Raw genomic sequence first — 20358 nt, 5'->3', positions numbered from 1 at the left:
GACTCGGCTCGGGGAGTTATTTGACGCCGCCGCCGCCTCTGGCAGTCGGAAGTTGCCGGAGCGGAGAGCCCAGCCTGCCGGCCTGACCGGCCTTCGTCGTCCCTCGGCGACCGCCGAGACTTGCCGACTGGTGGACTGACCGACCGCCCGCGGACGCACGGCAGGGGAGGCGAGAGCGCCCGCCCCATGGCGCGGGTCGCGTGAGGCTCTCAGGCCGAGTGCGGCCGGCGGCGGCGGCTCCCGCCCCAGCGATGCGGGCCCCGCTCGTGGCCTCAGGTAACCGGGGCGGGGTGCTGGGGGCCAGCCCCGCCGCGGCCGGACCCTTCCCTCTGGGCTCCTCCCGGCGGCACTGGGACTGCCGACGTCCGTTGCCCCGCCCTGGGGGCTCCCGGGGCCCGGCCTTCGGAAGCGCTAGCCCCCCCTTCCCCTTCAGGATCCGCAGGGGGCGGAGGACTTGGCCATGGACTTGGCCGCTTCGGTCGGGTCTCGGGCAAAGCGGGACCCACCCCCGGGAGTTGCCGCGGCCCGACCACCTGGGGGAGGGGGGCGGGCCTGGGGCGCCGCGAGAAACTCCCGGCGAATTGTGGTCCCGGAGGGGTGGGCGGGTTGTTGCCGCCGGGCGGGGACGCTGCTGCCCATTGCACGGCGACACTCGGACGGGGAGGAGTTAACGATGAGAGAGTAAACAGCTAGCCCTCAGTACAGCGCTTGCTACTCTAAATGCCAGGCGAGCTCGGATTCTTCCCTCCAGTCTACGGAAAAGACAGTTGAGGCCTTGAATGGGTAGGTGGTTTACCTGCCTAAGGTCACAGAGCAGGGGATTTGAGTCCAACCTCCATGGTCCAAACTTCTAACCATTGGAATCAGCACTACCACCCCACCACGCCACGGGCTTGTGGGGTGGAGAGTTAAACAGATTAATTGCCCAGGTCAGACACCGTACCATTTCAACCGGGTCTCTTGAGTGGAGGCTAGACAGCAGTATAAACCTCACGTGGTTCTCACCAAAACCAAACAGACAAAATCCCAAATCTACTTCCTGTGACTCATAGCCTCCCAGGGGTTAGAGTAGAACTGCTCCTGAGGGTCTCCTAGGCTGTACATCATGACAGGAGCTGACAGCTGCATCTTCAAAGGAGCTGCTAGTGGTTTTGAACCACGGACCTTAAGGTTAGCAGTCCACTCAGCCCACAGTATGCAGCCATGTTGAAGGACCACCACAGTAGGTAATTCTCCATCGCAGAAAACCTTTTCAACACCTCTCCGGAGCAGTGCGCTTGTGAAAAATACTGGTTCCACCGGAAGAGATCTTTACATTAGGCCCAGGATGGACCAGCTTTCTCTGCAGGATATCTGAGACCACTGGGCCTTCTTTGCAGAACCATCGGGGTGCAGTTTCCCTGAGTGTACAATCAGTGGATAGAGCGTTGCTGACCTTGGGAGTTTCTTTGCCTTGCTGTTTCACTACTTGCACCATCTGCCACACTTTCTCCCTTCTCTGGCCTATGCAAATACAGGTTCTTCTACAGCTTTACCAAAATGCCCTTCAAGGTTCCTCTGACCTCACCCATCTTGGGTCTTGCCTAGCTGCTCTGTAGTACCATCATAGTGGGGCTTATGTGATTTTTGTGTGTTGTCTTTCTATCCATTCCACTAGATTGTGAGCTCTATGAGGGCAGGGACCACGTCTCACTCATCTCTGTATTCCTCACAGGGCTCTGCCATACAGACCCAAGGATTACTATGTTGAGTCTTTGGAGTAGGTAGACTGTATATTGCTAACAGACCTCTCTCTCTTTCCATTTTTGGGAAAGCTTTCTGGTAGTTCTTGTAGAGTTTTGCTTTTTTTTGCTCAGGAATACTCTAGTTAGACCCATTAATTTATCCATCCGGCAGCTGAACAGACACCGCGTTTTTTTGGCCCTGTATAAGTCTAACCAAGTGCAGTCGATGCTGCTTGATTTTTCGCGTGCAATCTTATCATCACAGTTTGCATTCTTTTAGTGCTTTTTCCTGTGTTGTTTGCTAGCACTGCTGTTTGATTATTATTTAATGATAGAATCAATATAAGAGACTGCTGGCACTGACTTACGAATGAGTGCCCATGGGATCCCTATTGTGGCTAGTGTGCTCTGTGAGAGACTTGTGTTTAGACTTCTGCCCTCATGGCTCTGCTTGTGTTCTCTACCGCCTTGTCAAACAAGCACTTAGTTGTCATCCATTCCGTGCTATGGCCTTGTTGCACTTATAAATTCTAGCAGATGGCAATTGCTTTGGCAAAGTTAATCTCTATTCACCAAAATAGTACTTAATGGAGATTAAGATCTTGATGTCAAAAGAATTGATAAACATTATGGACTTAATTGCAGAATATCTCAATTGGCATAGCCGATACAAGTTTTAAAGGAATACATACTAATAATTCTGATGGTAAATTGGTAAATGTTTTTGAGTAGGCTGAAAATTATGTGAGGTGTATGTATGTATGTATGTATGTGAAGGTCATTATGAAATAGTTTGTAGATAATGGTTTTTATATAGTAGTTAAATAGGAGGGTGTGCACTGTATAAAATATAACTGAGGGGCTTCAAAAAGTTCATGGACAAATAGAATGAAAAGATATCGAAAGGTTTCCATGAACTTTTTGAAGAACTTCATATAATGAAATTTTTTACAGTGTAAGGATTGTTATACAAATGATTTCTTAGTTCAGTTTTGTACCGTTTGGTCGATTTTTAGGTTGAGGCTAATATAGAAACTGAAGGAGCATGTTAAATTTAGGTACTCAAGAAACTTGCTTTTGTTTCTCTGATCAGATATGGACAGAGTCTCTGGTTCTGGCCTGGGTACATGGAAGAAACTCAATCTGTAAACTAGAGGTTTAAGTCTGCAGAGAACTCCCAAAGTAAAGGTGAAAATGATACATGCTTAAAGACCCAGAATGCCTCTGATCATGATAACCTAACACCTAGAAATGGAATCAGTTCAATTTGAGGTACCGGTCAGTGTTAACAGATGTGTTCTGTGTGTGCGTGTGTGTGTGCGCGCTCACAAAAGACTTCAGACAGTACATGATTTCTTTTGGAGTAAAAGCTACAGTAGAAGTGGAGAACATGGGTGATTTGCCTAAGGCTGAAAGGCCAGCTTCTAGCATATCCAGGACTAGAAAGTAGGCATCCTTATTGGTCCATTGGATGCAGTGTCCCAATCCTCTACACCCCCTTCAGGTCAGAGGGTGTCATGTTTATTTTGTGTACGTGTGTTGGAGTTGGGGAGGAAGTGGACACACATGGTAGTCAGCTATGTTTAAGAGAGTCAGAAATGTAGTGAGTGCTTGGAAAGTGACATGCATTTTATTATATAAACTGGGGATATGACCATAAATAGATATAACCTCTACCCTCCAGGGGTTCAAATTCAAGTCAGGGTTATAATAAAAATACAGAGTCAAGTAGCTCTGTCCAATAGAATTTCTGCAATGTGGGAGCCATATGTGGCTCTTGAGCCCTTGAAATATGACTAGTTTAACTGGGGAATGGAACTTTAGTAGTTGCAAGTGGCTCTGGCTACCACCAACTACTCCTCGAGAGGAAGATGAAGCCATCAGTTGTTGAAGATTGAGAGCCTCAGAATTCCTGTGGGGCAGTTCTGCTGTTGCAGAGGGTTGCTCTGAGTCAGAATGACTTGGTGGCAGTGGCTGAAAATCCCAAGGTGTAAAAACTGAGAACTGTGGTAGTTCTGGTAGGAAGCAGAGTATTTAAATATCTTTGGGTAGATTAAAGGGCCCTAGTCTCACAGTTGTTAAAGCACCAACCACAAACCAAAAGGTCAGCAGTTCGAACCCACTCGGCACTCCATGTGAGCAGGACATGGCAGCCTGTTTCTGTGAAGCGTTTTGGTGCTGGAGATGGCTCTGCGGGCAGTTCTGCTCTGTTCTGTAGTGTCGTGTAAGTCATAGTTGACTCTGAGGCATTAGGCTTGGTTTGGGGTTGGCTAACAAAAACCACATATTCCCACTTTTAGGGGGAGCCTGCAGGCTGAACCTGTCTGTCTTTACAGTAATCCAGGAAGATTGGATCCCAAATAGCTAGGATACAAATACATTCATTTTTTGGGATTTTTTTCCGAACTTGGTTGGTATTTGCCTTTTAGGTCAGCATACTGATTACAAGAGAAATATCAACTGTAATCCTTTTGCCTTTATTAGTATAAAGTTTTATGGCTGACCTTGAGTACACTTGTGTGCCTTAGAATTCAGCACGGGTCATTTACTCAGTGTTTTGGCACCGTGTACGTGATTGTCAAATAGAAAGGTCCTGAGTTTTATAATGGGTACTTTACAGTTGTAGGGCTCAAAGTATGTTGACTTACGTTGCTGTATTTGATCCTCTTCCCAGATCGCTTTAGATGAAGCGCTACAGGTATCCTCCTTCCAGACGAGGAAACGCTAACAAAGAAATGCCAGGCGACCTGTCCAGGGTCACTGGTGAGTTATTGAATCAGGAGAAAAGGAAGGAACATTGAACTTCGAGGCAAGAAGAGGAGTATCTTGTCCCAGCTTTCCTGTTAGCCTGATGTGACCCTGAGCAAGTCATAGCCTTTCTTTGTTTGCCCTCATGGAATATGTGCTTAGTGACATCCGTCAACTTTCCAGGCTTGTTAATGGAGCAAAGTGAGTTCATAAGTGAGAGCACTTTGAAAGCTAGTCAGTTAGGTAAAGGCATATTGTTACTAAATTAAATCCCCAGTGAATTTGTGTTGGATTTTGCTGCCTTCCTAACGCATCTTGTTCATTAGCATGTTGGATCCTCCTGTGCCGTGGGGCCATAATTGGTTCCTCTTGTCTTCCTCATGGTGTAACCTTCTCTTGGGAAGCCACTGTATCCCGCTTCTAGCTGCATAGCTACATTTTATGACAATGCCTGACACATAGTAAGTGTTTAATAAATGTTTGTGGAAGAAAATAACTAATGTCTGGTTGTACTCTATGATGTTTATCAAAATTGTATTAGATTTTCAGCTTCTTTGGAACAAGGATGATGTTTTATTCTCTGTTCCCTGTGTTTGGTGCATAGAAGGCATGTAATAAATACTGATAGAACCAATAGATGTAAATAGTGTCAAGTTGCAGTCTGAAGGCTGTAGCATCCACCACTGTACTAGTCATTTGGGTAGTCAGTTATGCCCAGCCTGCATGTTACTTTGCAATAGTGCCTTTCAAGGTCCAAACTGTCGGTCATCACACCATCAAATGGTAGTCGGAACCTCTGAAAGAGATACCTAGAAAATGAGGAATTTTGGGAAAGAAAGTCAGGTACTTGCAAAGGAGCACTGCCCTCTTTTTGTCTCCCATCATACTTCTGAAGTGCTGAAGTGGGGCTTCAGCTTTCCAGTGTGGGAGCCACATGTGGCTCTTGAGCACTTTAAATATGACTAGTATAACTGAGGAATGGAACTACTTTAGTAGTTACAGGTGGCTTTGGCTACCACCAACTGCTCCTCAAGAGAAAGATGAAGCTATCAGTTTTGGTGAAGATTGAGAGCCCCAGAGTTACTGTGAGGCAGTCCTACGCTGTTACAGAGGGTGGTGGCAGTGGCTGAAGATCGGGTTGGAGATACACAGGATCCTTGACATAGCATGCCTGCTGTGTTAGTCATTTGACCTCAGTTATCTGTCAGTGTTGCAAAAGGTTCATGGAAAAATAGAATGAAAAGAGAATGGAATTTTCCAACAAACCTGAAGCCCCCTTATGTCTTCATAGTTCCCTGCAGTACCACCTACCACACACAACCCACTGGAGTTTGCTGTTCTGTCCTTTCAGCCTGCCTGAGACACTTCCAGCAGAAATTCAGTTCCACTTGTATCCTTCTTGCAGTACTTGAGCTTTGTCTCATTCCTTGCCCTCAGTTTTCACTGAGTTAGTTACCAATCTCCTATCTTAGCATTCAAAGACCTTCACTGCTTAACTTTGAAGGCTTATTACCTTCTACATAGAGCCTCCCGCCTGCCACTCTGGATTTCTAGCGCCCCCTTTTTTCTGTTGTTATTGTCTTCCTGTTGTGCTTAACTCTTCAGTTGTATCGTGCCTGCTAAGATTCTCACCTTCTATGCCCAAATCATATGCTCCATGGCTTAAAATCTTCCCCGATCTTACTGTATTGTTTATTCCTTAAACCATCTTTCAAAAAAAGTAACCCTCTCTGAACGTCCATGACATCTTGCCTGTAACTCTTTTGTAGTGTTTAGCAATGTAATGTTCTATATTAGGTTACAGCTATTTATGCACAAGTGTCACATCCCAAATTAAACTGTAAACTCATGGAAAGCAGTACCCTATTAATCTTTCTCCTTTGTGGGCTTAATCCCATGCACAGTGCATAAACCAAACCAAACTCACTGTCTTCGAGTCCACTCTGACTCAGTGATCCTCAACAGGGTTTCTGAGACTAAGCCTTCAGGGAGCAGCTAGCCTCACCTTTCTCCCACAGAGGGACGGGTGGAACCTTGCAGTTGGCCATCCATGCATAGTACATCTCGCGCTCCCTGCCATCAGGTCAATTGTGACTCCTGAGTGCATGGCAGACGGTATGTGCTTATTAACTAGCGAGTAAATCAACTTGGTAGTTCCTGGTGGTCAGAATGCTGACAAATCTTTAGCCACCGGTAGGTGTTTATCTAGTTGTAATGAAGTATGTTTTCAACGTCTATTTAATAGGTGGTGGTTTGGCGTTCTCAAACTGGTTCTGACTCACCAATGACTATAACAATAAAGTACTACTGGGTCGTGCACTGTCCTCACGATTGTGGTTATGTTTGACCTCCTCGTTGCAGTCTCTGCCAGTCCGTCTCCTTGAGCGTCTCTTATTTGATCATCCTCTGCCGAGCATAATGTCCTTTTCTAGAGGCTGGTCCACACAGCAATGTCAGAAGTACATGAGACAAAGGCTTGCCATCTTCGCTTCTAAGGAGCATTCTGGCTGTATTTGCGCCAACACAACTTTGTTCAATCATTAGGCAATCCGTGGTACTTTCAATATTCCTTACTAACCTCATAATTAAAATGCACCAATTCTTTTCCACTTTCTGTAATTCATTGTCCTACTTTCACATGCATGTGAGGTGATTAAAAGTTGAGTAGCTCTCATTTATTAATTGCTTACTATACTATGAACTAGGGTATGCTCCATTCATCTTACATATATTGATTCTTTATCGCAACAACACTAAAGTATCCCCATTTTACAAATGCTAATGCTTACAAGGTCACATAGCTTGCAGATGGTGAAGCTAGGATTTGAATGCTGAAACTCTAGTTTGAGACGCCTGGACACTCATACCTGTTTTTATGCTTTTATATAATCTCAGTGTTCAGTGGCATGTGCACTATTGTACACAGAGTTAATAACTCTTAATTATTGAAGTTACTCCATTAATTGATTGACAATTCCAATTCATTCCCACCTCCATATCTTATGTACAGTACTACAGTACATTTACTGCCATTTTCTATTGAATTATAAGGTTTAATTTGTATTTCTGGGTCAAGTTGCCCTATATTTACTGTGTTTCCTACAGTGTGTTGCGACAATATCCAGTCTGTTCTTGAGTGAGTAGTTAGAGAAATGGCGTGTCATCCTAAAGTACTTTTCAAGTGTGCCAGTTTATTGATAGAATGGAGCTGCAAACTGCTCCAAGGCAAATGGGATGCTAGACAGTCGAGGCCCAGCCATGGAAAGGGCTGTACTGAGACGTTGCTGCAAATACAGACATCCTGGCCCAGGCGGCCCTAGGCAGCAGTTCTGGCTTCTGAAAACAGTGATGTTTTCTGAGATCTCCACATTTGTTGTATTAGACAGCCTGAATTACCATGCCAAGAGGCTCTAATTTGTATGCTTAAGAGTAGTCTGGTCTCTGGCAAAACTGGAGTTAAAGGACCCATCCTACCTCCTGTCACACCACACTCCCTCCATCTCCATGATGTATATCAGGGTGGAGCTGCCCCTGTGGGTCCCCGAGACTATAAGCCTTTTCTAGGGTAGAAAGCCTCATCCTTGGAGCAGTTTGGAGTTTTGAACTGCTAACCTTGCAAAACAGAAGCCCAGCACTTATCTACTATGCCACAGGGCTCCTTTCCAGAGGGTTGGAGCAAACCCAGCAAATGCTCTATCTTTCACCACAGGCATAAATTGGCCCACAGATGGAGTTTTTGTAGTTTCTATCTGTTGAGGGTTTTTTCTTTGTTTTATAAGCATCAGCTTGAATTAATTAGCAACAATTAAAGACTAAGAGATGTCCCTGAAATAGCCTTTTCTTGAAAAAAATAATCATAATAATAAAAAAAAAATTACCTGGCCACACTAGACCTGCATTTCCTCAAGGTGCTAGCTAGAGTTGAGTGAACTGCCCTGTGTAGGGTGCCACAAGGTCCGCCCTACCTCCTTCACTCCTTGTTTCCAATTTGATTCCCACAGTGATTCTTCCCATTTTTAAATAACAAATACTTAGTAACAACCCCATTATTCTTGAATGAACTTAATTAATAAGTTATATAACCAAATAGTCCTCAGAATTGAAAGTTAACGAAACACTAACCATATCAAATAAAAAAAACAAATTATTCTTCCAGTAAAAAGTCCTCAGCCACAACTGTATTCGAGGATATGATAGTCAGATGTTGCGTCTACTTTCAAGTTGAGAAGTAAGGTGCGATAGTATACCACACTTTGTGTACTTGTATTTGGCATTGTGAAATGAGCTTAAGTAAAGTCCCTGTAATTATGCTCTTGAAACTACTGTATTAGCAGCTCCGATACCACAGTGGCATGCCCATTGGCGATGTTTTTTCAAAATAACACTTTTTCACTTGAAGGTCTCAACAAAATACAGTGCATGAAAAAAATACAGTGCATTGTCGTCCCCAGTTTTAATGATAATTAGAATTTACATGTAATTGCATTACTGGAAAATCCTATATATTAAAACAGCACAAAATGTTATGTATTTTCCTGTAAGTTAGAGTTCTGTTTCTAGGCTTACAACAGAATGGTTTTTGTGTGTGTGTGGTGGTAGATACATGAAAGCCATGTGAAATGTAGCTAAATTGTTCATTGTGCAGGACTGTCTTTTGCATTGCAGTACGCCTGAAATTCCTGACAGGTAGCCCATCCAAATCATTGTGTTAGCAGCACACACTGTTTCCAAAATGTCCCCTAGGAGGCAGTCCTTTCCTACTAAAAATCATTATCAGAGGCTCATGATTGTGTCACCTTGGTCTTCCATCCTGATCAGAGTTGACTTGCAGGAATTGTTTTGCTAGTTCAATAGGTTCAAGTTAGTGCCTCATTTACCTTGTTTTGTGTTTGAGTTTTTGTGTGTCCAGCATTTTTCACTTGTCTTTTTTGTTTTGTTTATTATGCCTAAAATTTGTAATGCATTTCTGTTTTTCTATTATATATGTTTTAATATTTTAGTTCAGCTTTTAGTTGTACCCTTACTACACCTTTTTCCTTTTCATTTAGAAAAGTTGTAAAGTAGGGTTTGAGAGTTGTTTAACCTGTTTTGATTAGCCTTTCATAGTATTTTTTTAATCATTTTATTGGGGGCTCGTACAATTCTTATCACAATCCATACATACATCCATTGTGTCAAGAACATATGTACATTTGTTGCCATCATCATTCTCAAAACACCTGCCCTCCACTTGAGCCCCTAACATCCGCCGCTCATCTTCCCCCTCCCTCCCCACTCCCCCCAACCTCATGAACCCTTCATCATTCATAAATCATTATTTTGTCATATATTACACTGTCCGCCGTCTCCCCCCACCCTCCTCTCTGCTGTCCCTCTACCAGGGAGGAGGCTATATGTAGATTCTTGTAATCAGTTACCCCTTTATACCCCACATTCTCTCCACCCTCCAGACATCGCCACTCTCACCACTGGTCCTGGAGGAGTCATCTGGATTCCCTGTGTTTCCAGTTGCTATCTGTGCCTATGTACATCCTCCGGTCCAGCCAGATTTGTAAGGTAGAATTGGGATCATGATAGTGGGGGGGAGGAAGCATTCAAGAACTAGAGGAAAGTTATATCTTTCATCATTGCTGCATAGTATGTTTTTAAGGAATCATATTCCAGTCTTCGGAATTGGGAAGGGTGGCATCTGCTTTTTTTTTTTTTTAAATGTAAGTTCCCGGACCTACAGAATTAAGATTTCTGGGGATGAGACTTAGGAATTTGCATTTTCTGCCAGAGCCCCTACCTGATTCTTAGTATATAATGGTGTTTGAGAGCTAGCTTAGTATGGTGTTTTTGCCTTCTGAAAGCACCTCCCCCCACTCCAATATGTTGCCCAGAAATACAGATGCTTTTTTTTCTTATATATTTGGAAACCATCCAACTGCATTTGCTAATGGTGTGTGCTATTGTGTCTGTTCCAACTCATCATAGCAGCCTGACGAAGGAGAGCTGCCTGGTAGCGTTTCCTAGACTGCGATCTCTACAGGAGCACATTGCCAGATCGCTCCTTCCATGGAGCTGCTGGTGGGCTCCAACTGCTAGCCTTTGGTTCACAGCCAAGTGCTTCATGACTGCACCAGACAACCAAAAAAGTGCCTTCTCTAATAACTAGCCTAAAACAATAGTCAGTGTTTGTTTTTTTAAAAAAGAACATTTTGAATATACTTCAACGGATTAAAGGGAACTCCTGCCAACAACCACATTCTAACCTCTAGAAGTTTAACCCTTGAATTTTGAAACATTTATTTAACATACACCATGGGTTAGTGACTAGAGATTCAGGACAGGAAGTTCCCACTCAAAAAAGACTGACTCTTGAAGGGCAGGTATCTATACAACTAACAAATTGAATATTAGGCTGGTGTGTTAGGCCGGGTTGACTGGAGAAATAAATCCAGTGATACTCATATATGTGTAAGAAAGAGCTTTATTTGAAGAAGTACTTATATATCAATAAACCATTCCAGCCCCGTTCTACTCAAGTCCATGAGTCCGACACTAGTCTGTAAGTACCTCTTCAGGCTCATGCAGCCACCTGCAATGATGCAGAATGCATGAAAATCACAGGCCGGTGAGTGCAAGCCTTGTGGATCCAATGGTGGTAGACAAATCTCCAGAGTTCTGGCAAGCCAGCAGGAAGGTGAAGGAGAGGTTCCCAGGGCACTCCTATGAGAAGACCACACCACTAAGGAGGCACCATCAGTCTGATCTGATGGGCAGGTTGAATACCACCCATGCGCATTTATGTATCTTCAAGTTGACACGAAATTATCTAACTACCCCAGTTTGATATACAAAGTTTACAATAGGTGCTCAGAGCTAGGAAGAAAGAGTAGTTTGTAAAGTCAAGAAAAGTTTTGCAGAGGAGATTTGAGGCTATGTGACAGAGTTAGTATTTCAGTTCCGTTGGAAAAGAATGTATTTTTTTCTTCATGTATTGTTTTTTTTTCCAAGATAACCTATATGCTCTATTAGTTCAACAGAGTAAGATCCATTTTTCAGAGATTGAGCTTCTTAAAATGCTCCTAGCATCTGTTTCATGGATAAACTTAGACATCCTTGTTTCTTAAGCAGTTTGTGTCTTAGTATAAAAGAAAGGGAAGCAAATCCAGACCCCGAGAGTGCAGTCATTATAATCAGTAACTGGCACTGGTTTCCTCAGAAAACGGCAAATTCTTCCCTGGACCTTCTTCAAAGCTCCTTTGGACCACAGGTGGTAAACCTTCAGATGCTCTGTCCCAACATAGCACTGTTGGAGGATCTGTGAAGCTCAGAGACTGACCACAGAAGACTAGAGGGGTTATTTTGTGTTGAAACTGTTTACCTCAAATAAGTCATCATTCTTTTTTTTTTTTAATCATTTATTGGGGGCTCTTACAGATCTTAACAACAATCATAATTCAGCTGTATCAAGCACACTTGTGCAAATGTCCATTTCCAAAACATTTTCTTTCTACTTGAGCCCTTGGTATCAGCTTATTCCCCCCCCCCAACCCTGCCACCCTCGTGAATCCTTGATTAATTACATATTATTATCATTATTTCATATCTTAGACCGTCCATTGTCTCCATTCACCCACATTGTTATTTTCTGTCCCTCTCGGGGTGGGAATGAGGGTTATGTATCCAACCTTGTGAGCAACTCCCCCTTTCTCCCATAACCCCCTTCCCCTAATGGCAGCAACCCTCAGCCTGTGGCTCGCCACCCCTTTGGACGTTGAACAACCCTTTCACAGGAGTTGCCTGATTCCTAACAGTAGCTAAATGACAGGAAGTAGCAACAAAAATCATTTTATGATTGGGAGGTCACCACAACTTGAGGAACTGCTGTATGACAGGGTCGAGGCATGAGGAAAGTTGAGAACCACTGCCCTGAAATTATCATTCTCGCAGAATTCTTGTGTAGATCTCCAGCATCCTTTATACTACGGAGGCCAAAATGTCCCACGACTGATCCTTCTTTGTTTGCCAAAGTTTGCATTCTAATCACTAGACTGATGAAAAACAAACATATCCTTTGATCCAGTCGTTTCACTCTTGTGAACTTATCCATAGAAAGGAAAGGGCCTCCGTTGAAGGATAGATGAACAAAAATACTGATTTCATTTTTTTCGATTTTATATTTTGCGTGACAAAAAATGGGGAATAAAGTACCGTTCGCATTCGTTTATAAGTCGAGTTTTGCAGCACATTTTTAATGCAGTTTTTGTGGTAAAATTAGGTGTCTTGACTGATAGTTGGGTCGTCTTATACTCGAGTATATACGGTAAATGCCATCATTAGGAGATGGTTAAATAAATAATGCACATCTTAGAAGGGTATGCATGAGGTATTGTTGAATGGGGAAAGCAAGATAGAAGAAAGTATGCACAGTATCTCATTGCTTTAAAAAGAGCATTCTTTGTTATGCATGTATATTAGTATAATTGAATTAGGACGGAGCAAAATATAGGAGGAATCATTAGGTTGTTAACATGGACCATCTGTACAGGGAAGTGAGTAAATGTGGGTAAAGTATAAAAGCACATAAGAAAACGGGTGAAAAACTACATTAAAGAAGAAAACACCGTGTAATCTGGTGTTCTTATGCATTTCTAGAAGATTGTGTAGACATACCTCATTTGATTCATGATACTGTGCTGCTGTACAGATGGAAAGTGGTGGCAACCCTGTGTTAAACAAGTCTTTTGGAATCATTTTTCTCCAGCAACATACGCTTGCTTTGTGTCTCTGTCAAATTTTGATCATTCTAATATTGCAGACTTTTTCACAGTTTTATTACAAAGTTAATAGACTATAGTAAAATATAAACATAACTTTAATCTGTACTAGGAAACCAAAAGCTTTGTGTGACTTAGCGTGATAATCACTTTATTGAGGTGGTCTGGAGCTGAACCTGTAATATCTTCTTGGTGTGCCTATATGTCGTGTGTACACGTATTGTTTCTGTACTATATATGATGATGTCTAATACAAAGACCAACGGAAAATCATAGTGTGAAAAGTTGTCTTCAGATGAAGATGGCTCTGTCAGAGTTTTATTTTTTCGCCCCTTCCATGTTTGAAAGTGCTTATTTCAGAGGAGCACCAGTACATATTTAGGGTAATTCCTTATAAATGCTGAGGGAACTTTGTTGTTCTTATGCACTTGCCCTTTGAATTTTAGCTGTCTTATTAGGTTCTGCCCTTTGGCTTACTGCTGATCCATACCCCCTAAGTTCCCATTTCCTTCTTGAGCAGAGGGAAAAGAGAACAGGAAATTCCATTTCAGAGTCCAGAGTACTGTGAAAATTGAATGCAGTCAGGACACGATGGAAAGAGGAGGGGGAGAAAAACAGGCACTCTGAGACCAGGCAGTTAATGACTTGACTTTTCAGTATATGTGCTGCCAACGCAAGAGCACGTCTTGACTTTTCATATTAAGAAGTTGTATTCTCATTCTCCAGGCCTGTTATTCTCAAACACCATCTGTTTAAACTATAGTGGTGTTTGGTGAGTACAGAAAGGTGTGCCAGGATAATGTTAAACAGATGTAATCTCTTTCCAGTGTGAGGGAAAATTAACTTGATAGAACTTTCTTACTAGTAAGATGAATTATACATTTGTATTCTACTGAAACTTTGCTTACTGGGCAAACAGATTTCAGTACCAAAGAACAACTAGAAAATGGAAGTTAGCAGAATTGGAAGGAAATAATCGTTCTTGAATCTAAGGATATTTGTATTTTTGTAACTGTACATATTTGTTTTACAGTCCTAGAGATAAGTTTTATGCAGCTAAAACTCTTTATTGGTATGGCAGATTTAGATTTTCCTGGAGAATGTATAGCTTAGGAAGAGGTTAGGGGGTAGTACATGCCATGGTTGAGAGCACAGTCCCTAAGAGGAAAGAACCAGGAGGCAAAGGATATTTATGGAGGTCTAAATATAGGCATGTATGAATGTAAATAAATATATAACAAGAAGGGAATGGAACTATGTGTTCATGTCTATATGTTAAGAATTAGGTTGCAGATTGACAATGGGTCTTGACTCAGGTACTCCCTCAACATAAGAACACTTGTTCTAATAATTTGGCACTCTGTGATGCTCACCTTCCCGACAAGATCGCTGAAGACAAAATGGGGGCATAAGCAAATGTGGTGAAGAAAGCTGATGGTGCCCGGCTATCAAAAGATATAGTGCCTGGAGTCTTAAAAGCATGAAGATAAACAAGTGGCCAAATAGCTGAGAAGCAACAAAGCCCACATGGAAGAAGCACACCAGCCTGTGTGATCATGAGGTGTTGATGGGATCAGGTAACAGGCATCAAAGACCCAGAATAAAATCATACCCAAGGTGAATGGCAGGGAAGGGTCATGGAGTAGAGGAGTAGAGAACCAATGCCCTTCTGTGGACAATTGGACATCCCTCTACATAGGGATCACAGGGAAGAAATGAGCCAGTCAGGGTGCAGTATAGCACCGATGAAACACACAACTTTTCTATAGTTCTTTGGTGCTTTCTTACCCCCACTATCAACTCAATTCTACCTGACAAATCAGATTAGATCAGAACGTGCACACTGCTACAGATAAGAGCCTGAAGCACAGGGAATCCAGGACAGATTACCACCCCCCTCCCTACCCCAGGGCCAACAATGAGAGGAGAGAAACCAGGAGGATTAGAAGAGGGTGGGAGGAGAAAGGGGGAATTGATCACAAGGATTAACCTAGAACAACTTTTCCTGGGGACGAACAACAGAAAAGTGGGTGATGGGCGATGGAGGATGATGTAAGATATGAAAGTAGTAGTCTGTGGCTTATCAAGGGTTCGTGAGGAAGGGCGGGCAGGGGAGGAAGGGGGAGGAAATGGGGAGCTGATATCAGGAGCTCAAGAGGGAAGAGAATGCTTTGAAAATGATGATGGCAGCATATGTACAAATGTGCTTGACATGCTGGATGAATGTATGGATTATGATGAGAGATGTAAGAGCCCCCAATAAAAGTATTTAAGGAAAAAAAACAGTCCAGGGTTCAAAACACAGATACTCCATTAGAGTGCTGAACTTCAGATAAAAATATGGAATAGGGATAATGTAAACTGCTCATAGGGTTATTTTGAAGACAAAACGAATATATATTTGAAGGCAATACTAGCTAAGATGTCTTAACTTGCCACGTGAAGTGGAAATACATTATACTTTTGTTAACAGAATCATTCGACATGTGACTGTGTTAATGTTTTGTCTTCTCAGGTGCCATTTGGGTTGTACTTTAGTGGCACAATGTACTCTGAGTGGAGGTCGCTCCATTTGGTGATTCAGAATGACCAGGGCCACACCAGTGTGCTGCACAGCTATCCTGAGAGTGTTGGGCGAGAGGTGGCAAACGCAGTGGTCCGTCCCCTTGGGCAGGCCCTAGGGACCCCTTCAGTGGCTGGCAGTGAGTGTTTGCTAAAGACCGACAAAGAAGTAAGTGTTTCTTCACTTAATTCTATTACACAAAAATATAAATTTGTCGCTGAAGAATTTATTTAATGATTACTTTTTGGTAGGAATATTTTTTTTCCCTCAATACAAGATGATCCCTTTTTTTTTATCCTCTGTAAACTCAAAGGTTGGGGCTCAGAGGATGTGGAGATAATGGTGGCTAGGTTGTACCATTTTGTTCCTGGGACGTCTAATCAGATTCATTTCTCTAACTTGAACTCTGTTACCAGGAGCTTAGGTGTCAAGCACTTTCCCCTAAGGTGGGGCTCTACTATATTCATTGTTATGATTTCCATTCAGACATATGTTTGGAAGGTCTTCATTCTTACTCAGTTCATACCTTACTCTCCTCTTGTTCTTATCTCTGTAGGCAGTGTTCCTATGTCTAGCCTTTTTCTGAAGAACTCTGCACCCTTTGATTCAATCTCATCAGAATAGTATTTTGGCATCCTCGAGGCACTCAAATTGTGTATTTGAGTTTGGAGGGGAAAAAGAAGTCTGAAGGGGCAAGATCGGGACTTACAGGATGGATAGATTAAGATTGTCCATGAAATTCCTGTAGGACAGCCCATGCTACCCTCAAGGAATGAACAGGTGCATTTTTTGCTGGGGAAAAAAAAAAGGCCTTGCCATAACTTCCATGGCCTTTTTGTAAGTAATGCAGTTTTCACTTTTCCTAAAACGTCTTCCAAATGAGCCCTGCTGTCACCCTGGGTTCTTTGAGGAGATGTGCCGAGCTCCCTTTGCAATGCCAGAGCAGTCACTGTGACCTCTGAGCCACCTCCAGCCTGCAATTTAATTGGCCCAGCGCAGTCCCTCAGTCAGCGGCCACTGTTTGGATTGTTCTTTTTTTTTTTTAAGGAACCCTAATGAGACTATGGTAAATGCATTACTGAAAGAACTTGTCTGCAGCCATCCACTGACCACAGAGTCATGTTTAAATTCATTTTAAATACATTTTGTTTGGAGTAAATCATGCAAATACTTAAAAGTAGCAATATTTTTTTACTTACCTTCTTGTAAAACAGGTTGGTTGCTGGCGAGGCAGTTTGTTTACATTCCCTAGGCTCTGGGCTGCCGAAGGGCGAAGCTTCTCGTTCTGAGGAGTGGTCTCCTCTCTTCAGAGTACTTGAGCTGAGTGCTTTCTCTGGGGCCCACCAGGACCGGGCACATGTTTCTCTATCCGAGTGGGAAGAGATGGCACTTGAAGAGAGAGGTGCTCTAGTGCACCCTTGGTTTGTTCTCCTTTCTCTCTCAAAAGGATTTACCAAAACAGTCCATGAATTCGGTATCCTAAGTAATTATACACTTCAGTTACCCTATGCAGGCACCACTAAACATCTCTCTTGTTTTTAAAATATCAGATAACTAGGAATCTATATTCAAAAACCAAACTCATTGCCATCAAGTTGATTTGTCTCAGAGTGACCCTATAGGGCCAGGGTAGAATTGGCCCTGCAAGTTTCTGAGACTGTAACTCTTTACGTGAGCAGAAAGCCTTGTCTTTCTCTTCAGGAGTGGGTGGTGGTTTCGAACTGCTGACCTCAAGGTTAGCCCAATGCCTAACCACTACACCACCAGGACGCCTTTCCACTCTACAGTGTCTGGGAATATATTTTCATACTTTACTGCAAATTTGGAGTATTTCTCCTCTCTCATAGCCTCTTACCCATCTTTCATTGACGATAGGCTGTGGCTCAGCAGACTCTTCAGACAGCTTCTCTCAGACAACTTCTCTCAGCCGTTAGGATGTGATTCAGACGGATCAAAAGGCTGGCACTCATGTTGTGCAACTAAGCACCTTGTTTAAGATCATGTCCAGCTTTAGTCCCTTCTCCGCTGTACTCTTCCCTTCTTTCCACTCTGAATATTATTTCCCTTGGCAAAGACTGAGAGTTGAGTGGTTCAATTTTCTCTTTATTATTTGTCAATTCCATATAATCTGGTGATGGGATTGGATTGAATTTGTGTATATGATTTCTTATTGACACATCAATATGCAAATTAAGTGGGGAGGAGCTCTGAACATTTTTACATTATAAGATTTTCTGTTTCTGTCCTAAAAAACTTTCACTTCACTGCCCTGAATCAATTCTGACTCTTTCCAACCCCATAGGACAGGGTAGAACTGCCCCTGTGGGTTTCCTAGAGTCTTAGAAAGCCTCATCTTTCTCCTGAGGAATGGCTGGTGATTTTGAACTGCTAACCTAAAAGATCACGTTGCCTTGTATTTACTTCTTGTTTCACAGAATAAACAATCTGTAAAGCATAAAAGTCAATATGGGCTTGATATTTTAGAATAGATGATTTTTTCCCTTAAACCTTGTACTTGAAAAATCTTATTTGAACATCTCTGATAACATGGAAAGTGCATTCACTAAAATTAATGATGTCTTATATGTGGAGATCAAAATGTCAATTTGAGATTTTTAGGAATAAGAGGTTAGTATTTTAAGGCAATCTAGAATATAGAAAGAGATATATGATAATTCTGTATGTTTTCTTTTATTTAGGTAAAATGGACCATGGAAGTAATTTGTTATGGACTGACCCTTCCATTGGATGGAGAAACTGTAAAATATTGTGTTGATGTGTATACAGAATGGATTATGGCTTTAGTGTTGCCGAAAGAGTCAATTCCGTTGCCGGTTGTTAAAGAGCCTAATCTTTATGTCCAAAGTATACTGAAACACCTGCAAAATCTTTTTGTACCAAGGTGAGCTACACCAGAATACCTGGCCTGTTGTTAGGATCATCACACAGTAGTTATGGACCTTTTGTGTAGGTTTGGAGCTCATTTCATTTTCAGTTTTTGAAACAGTGACTTTTCTTTACTCATCCAATGAAGCAGTATATTAGTAAGAGATAAGAGAGATGGGTTTATATAATATTTCCCTGACAAGGAATTTGTATCAGGTATATGCTTATTTTACACTTTATTAGCAGGGGGTGGGGTTGGCTGTGGGTGTTAATGGATAAAACTGATAGTTAAATTGTGTATTCATTTTAATAGTTTTTGGCTTTGCTTTTAAGATCTGATAGCCATGACCTTTCCCCTTTCCACTTAGGAAGCTCAAAGAAACAGAAACATACTTTTGCCTCTAATACTTCTTTTTTCCATTTATATCATTTTATTGGGGGCTCTTAGAGCGTGGAATTTGGGTTTCCCCAGTACCTGCAGTGCTGTAGTACCTTAAGGTTCCATCTGGTAGTAGCTTAGTTACGAATTAAATGCAGCAGCTTGTGATGCTCCTAGCCCTTATTCCCACTTTCCACGTGGACCACCTGATAATTGCAAGCTGCTGTTCACACTCAACACAATAGATATATAATTTGAAAATGGATTTTGTTGATAAGCTTTCCTAGGGGTGGGAGAAATGGTCTTATAGACTAGAGAGGGTTTGAAAACTGATGGTCTGGGACATTTTGGGAACTTAGGATCTGCTGTTTTGGGGTCAGTTGCCTTTCTCATTAGAGCAGCAGCAGCAGCAAGAGCTGATGCCTGGGCAGTCTTCTGGGAAGAAATGCTGACAGTGTATCCATGGGGCTTGTAGATAGTCTAGCCCGATGGGCTCATGTCTTCAGCAGACATGACAGGGTCTTGTGAGCACCATGAAATCAACATGCAGAATCTTCTCAAAGTGTGCTTTTAAACATGATCGATGAATAAAAGGGCCATTCTGCTTCCATGTGAGCAGCAGGAGAGCTCATCCCATCAGCAGAAAGCCATTGCTTTCACCTCCTAGACAAAACCTAGAGGTGAAGCCTGCAGTCCAGCATTCCTGCTTTCCCAGTCTCTTGTTGGCCTCTCTTAAGAGTGGTAGATTGAGGTCCCAGAGTTCTGACTGTACAGTGGGAAGAAGTAGCTTTAAACTGAAGACAATGTCCCTGGTGCTGTCTCCTGACACTCTTAGGGAGTTTCACTGGGACCACTGCTCACTGCATCCCTAGGTTGCTTGTTTTTAAGCTGTTGCCATCTTTGCTCCAGCCTTGTCAGTGATGTGTGTCTGTCTGCTTCAGGCAGGAACAGGGCTCCAATCAAATCCGTCTATGCTTACAAGTCCTGCGAGCCATCCAGAAACTAGCCCGTGAGTCATCCCTGATGGCCCGAGAGACCTGGGAAGTCTTACTCTTGTTTCTTCTGCAGATTAATGACATTCTTCTGGCCCCACCCACTATTCAAGGTTTGTTTACTTTTGTTCTCATTTACTTCTGAGCTCAACACAGTGCACTTTTCAACTCAGTGACTGGTAGACTTATTGAGGATTTAAATTTTGATGTGACAGTTGACAAACCAAGATTAGCTGTTCTAGAATGGAAATCCTCAGAGGTACAATATGCCTTTAGCACTGATGAAATTACTGTACCTTCT

General features: G+C 42.6%; 1 protein-coding gene across 2 annotated transcripts in view; it reads left to right on the top strand.

The window, feature by feature from the left end:
• RALGAPB (Ral GTPase activating protein non-catalytic subunit beta) overlaps positions 1 to 20358 on the top strand; it is an 86645-nt gene continuing 66287 nt past the window's right edge. For both annotated transcript variants that reach the window (XM_075528757.1, XM_075528756.1), the window contains exons 1-4: positions 1 to 276; positions 15753 to 15968; positions 18500 to 18702; positions 20007 to 20170. In XM_075528757.1, coding sequence (XP_075384872.1) covers positions 15783 to 15968; positions 18500 to 18702; positions 20007 to 20170 — 553 coding nt within the window. In that variant the 5' untranslated portion in view covers positions 1 to 276; positions 15753 to 15782. The remainder of the gene's footprint in view (positions 277 to 15752; positions 15969 to 18499; positions 18703 to 20006; positions 20171 to 20358) is intronic.

The sequence above is a fragment of the Tenrec ecaudatus genome, chromosome 12, assembly GCF_050624435.1.
Source record: "Tenrec ecaudatus isolate mTenEca1 chromosome 12, mTenEca1.hap1, whole genome shotgun sequence".
Classification (NCBI taxonomy): domain Eukaryota; kingdom Metazoa; phylum Chordata; class Mammalia; order Afrosoricida; family Tenrecidae; genus Tenrec; species Tenrec ecaudatus.
Note: the sequence above shows the minus strand (reverse complement) of the source record. Positions and strands in the feature narration are given on the sequence as shown.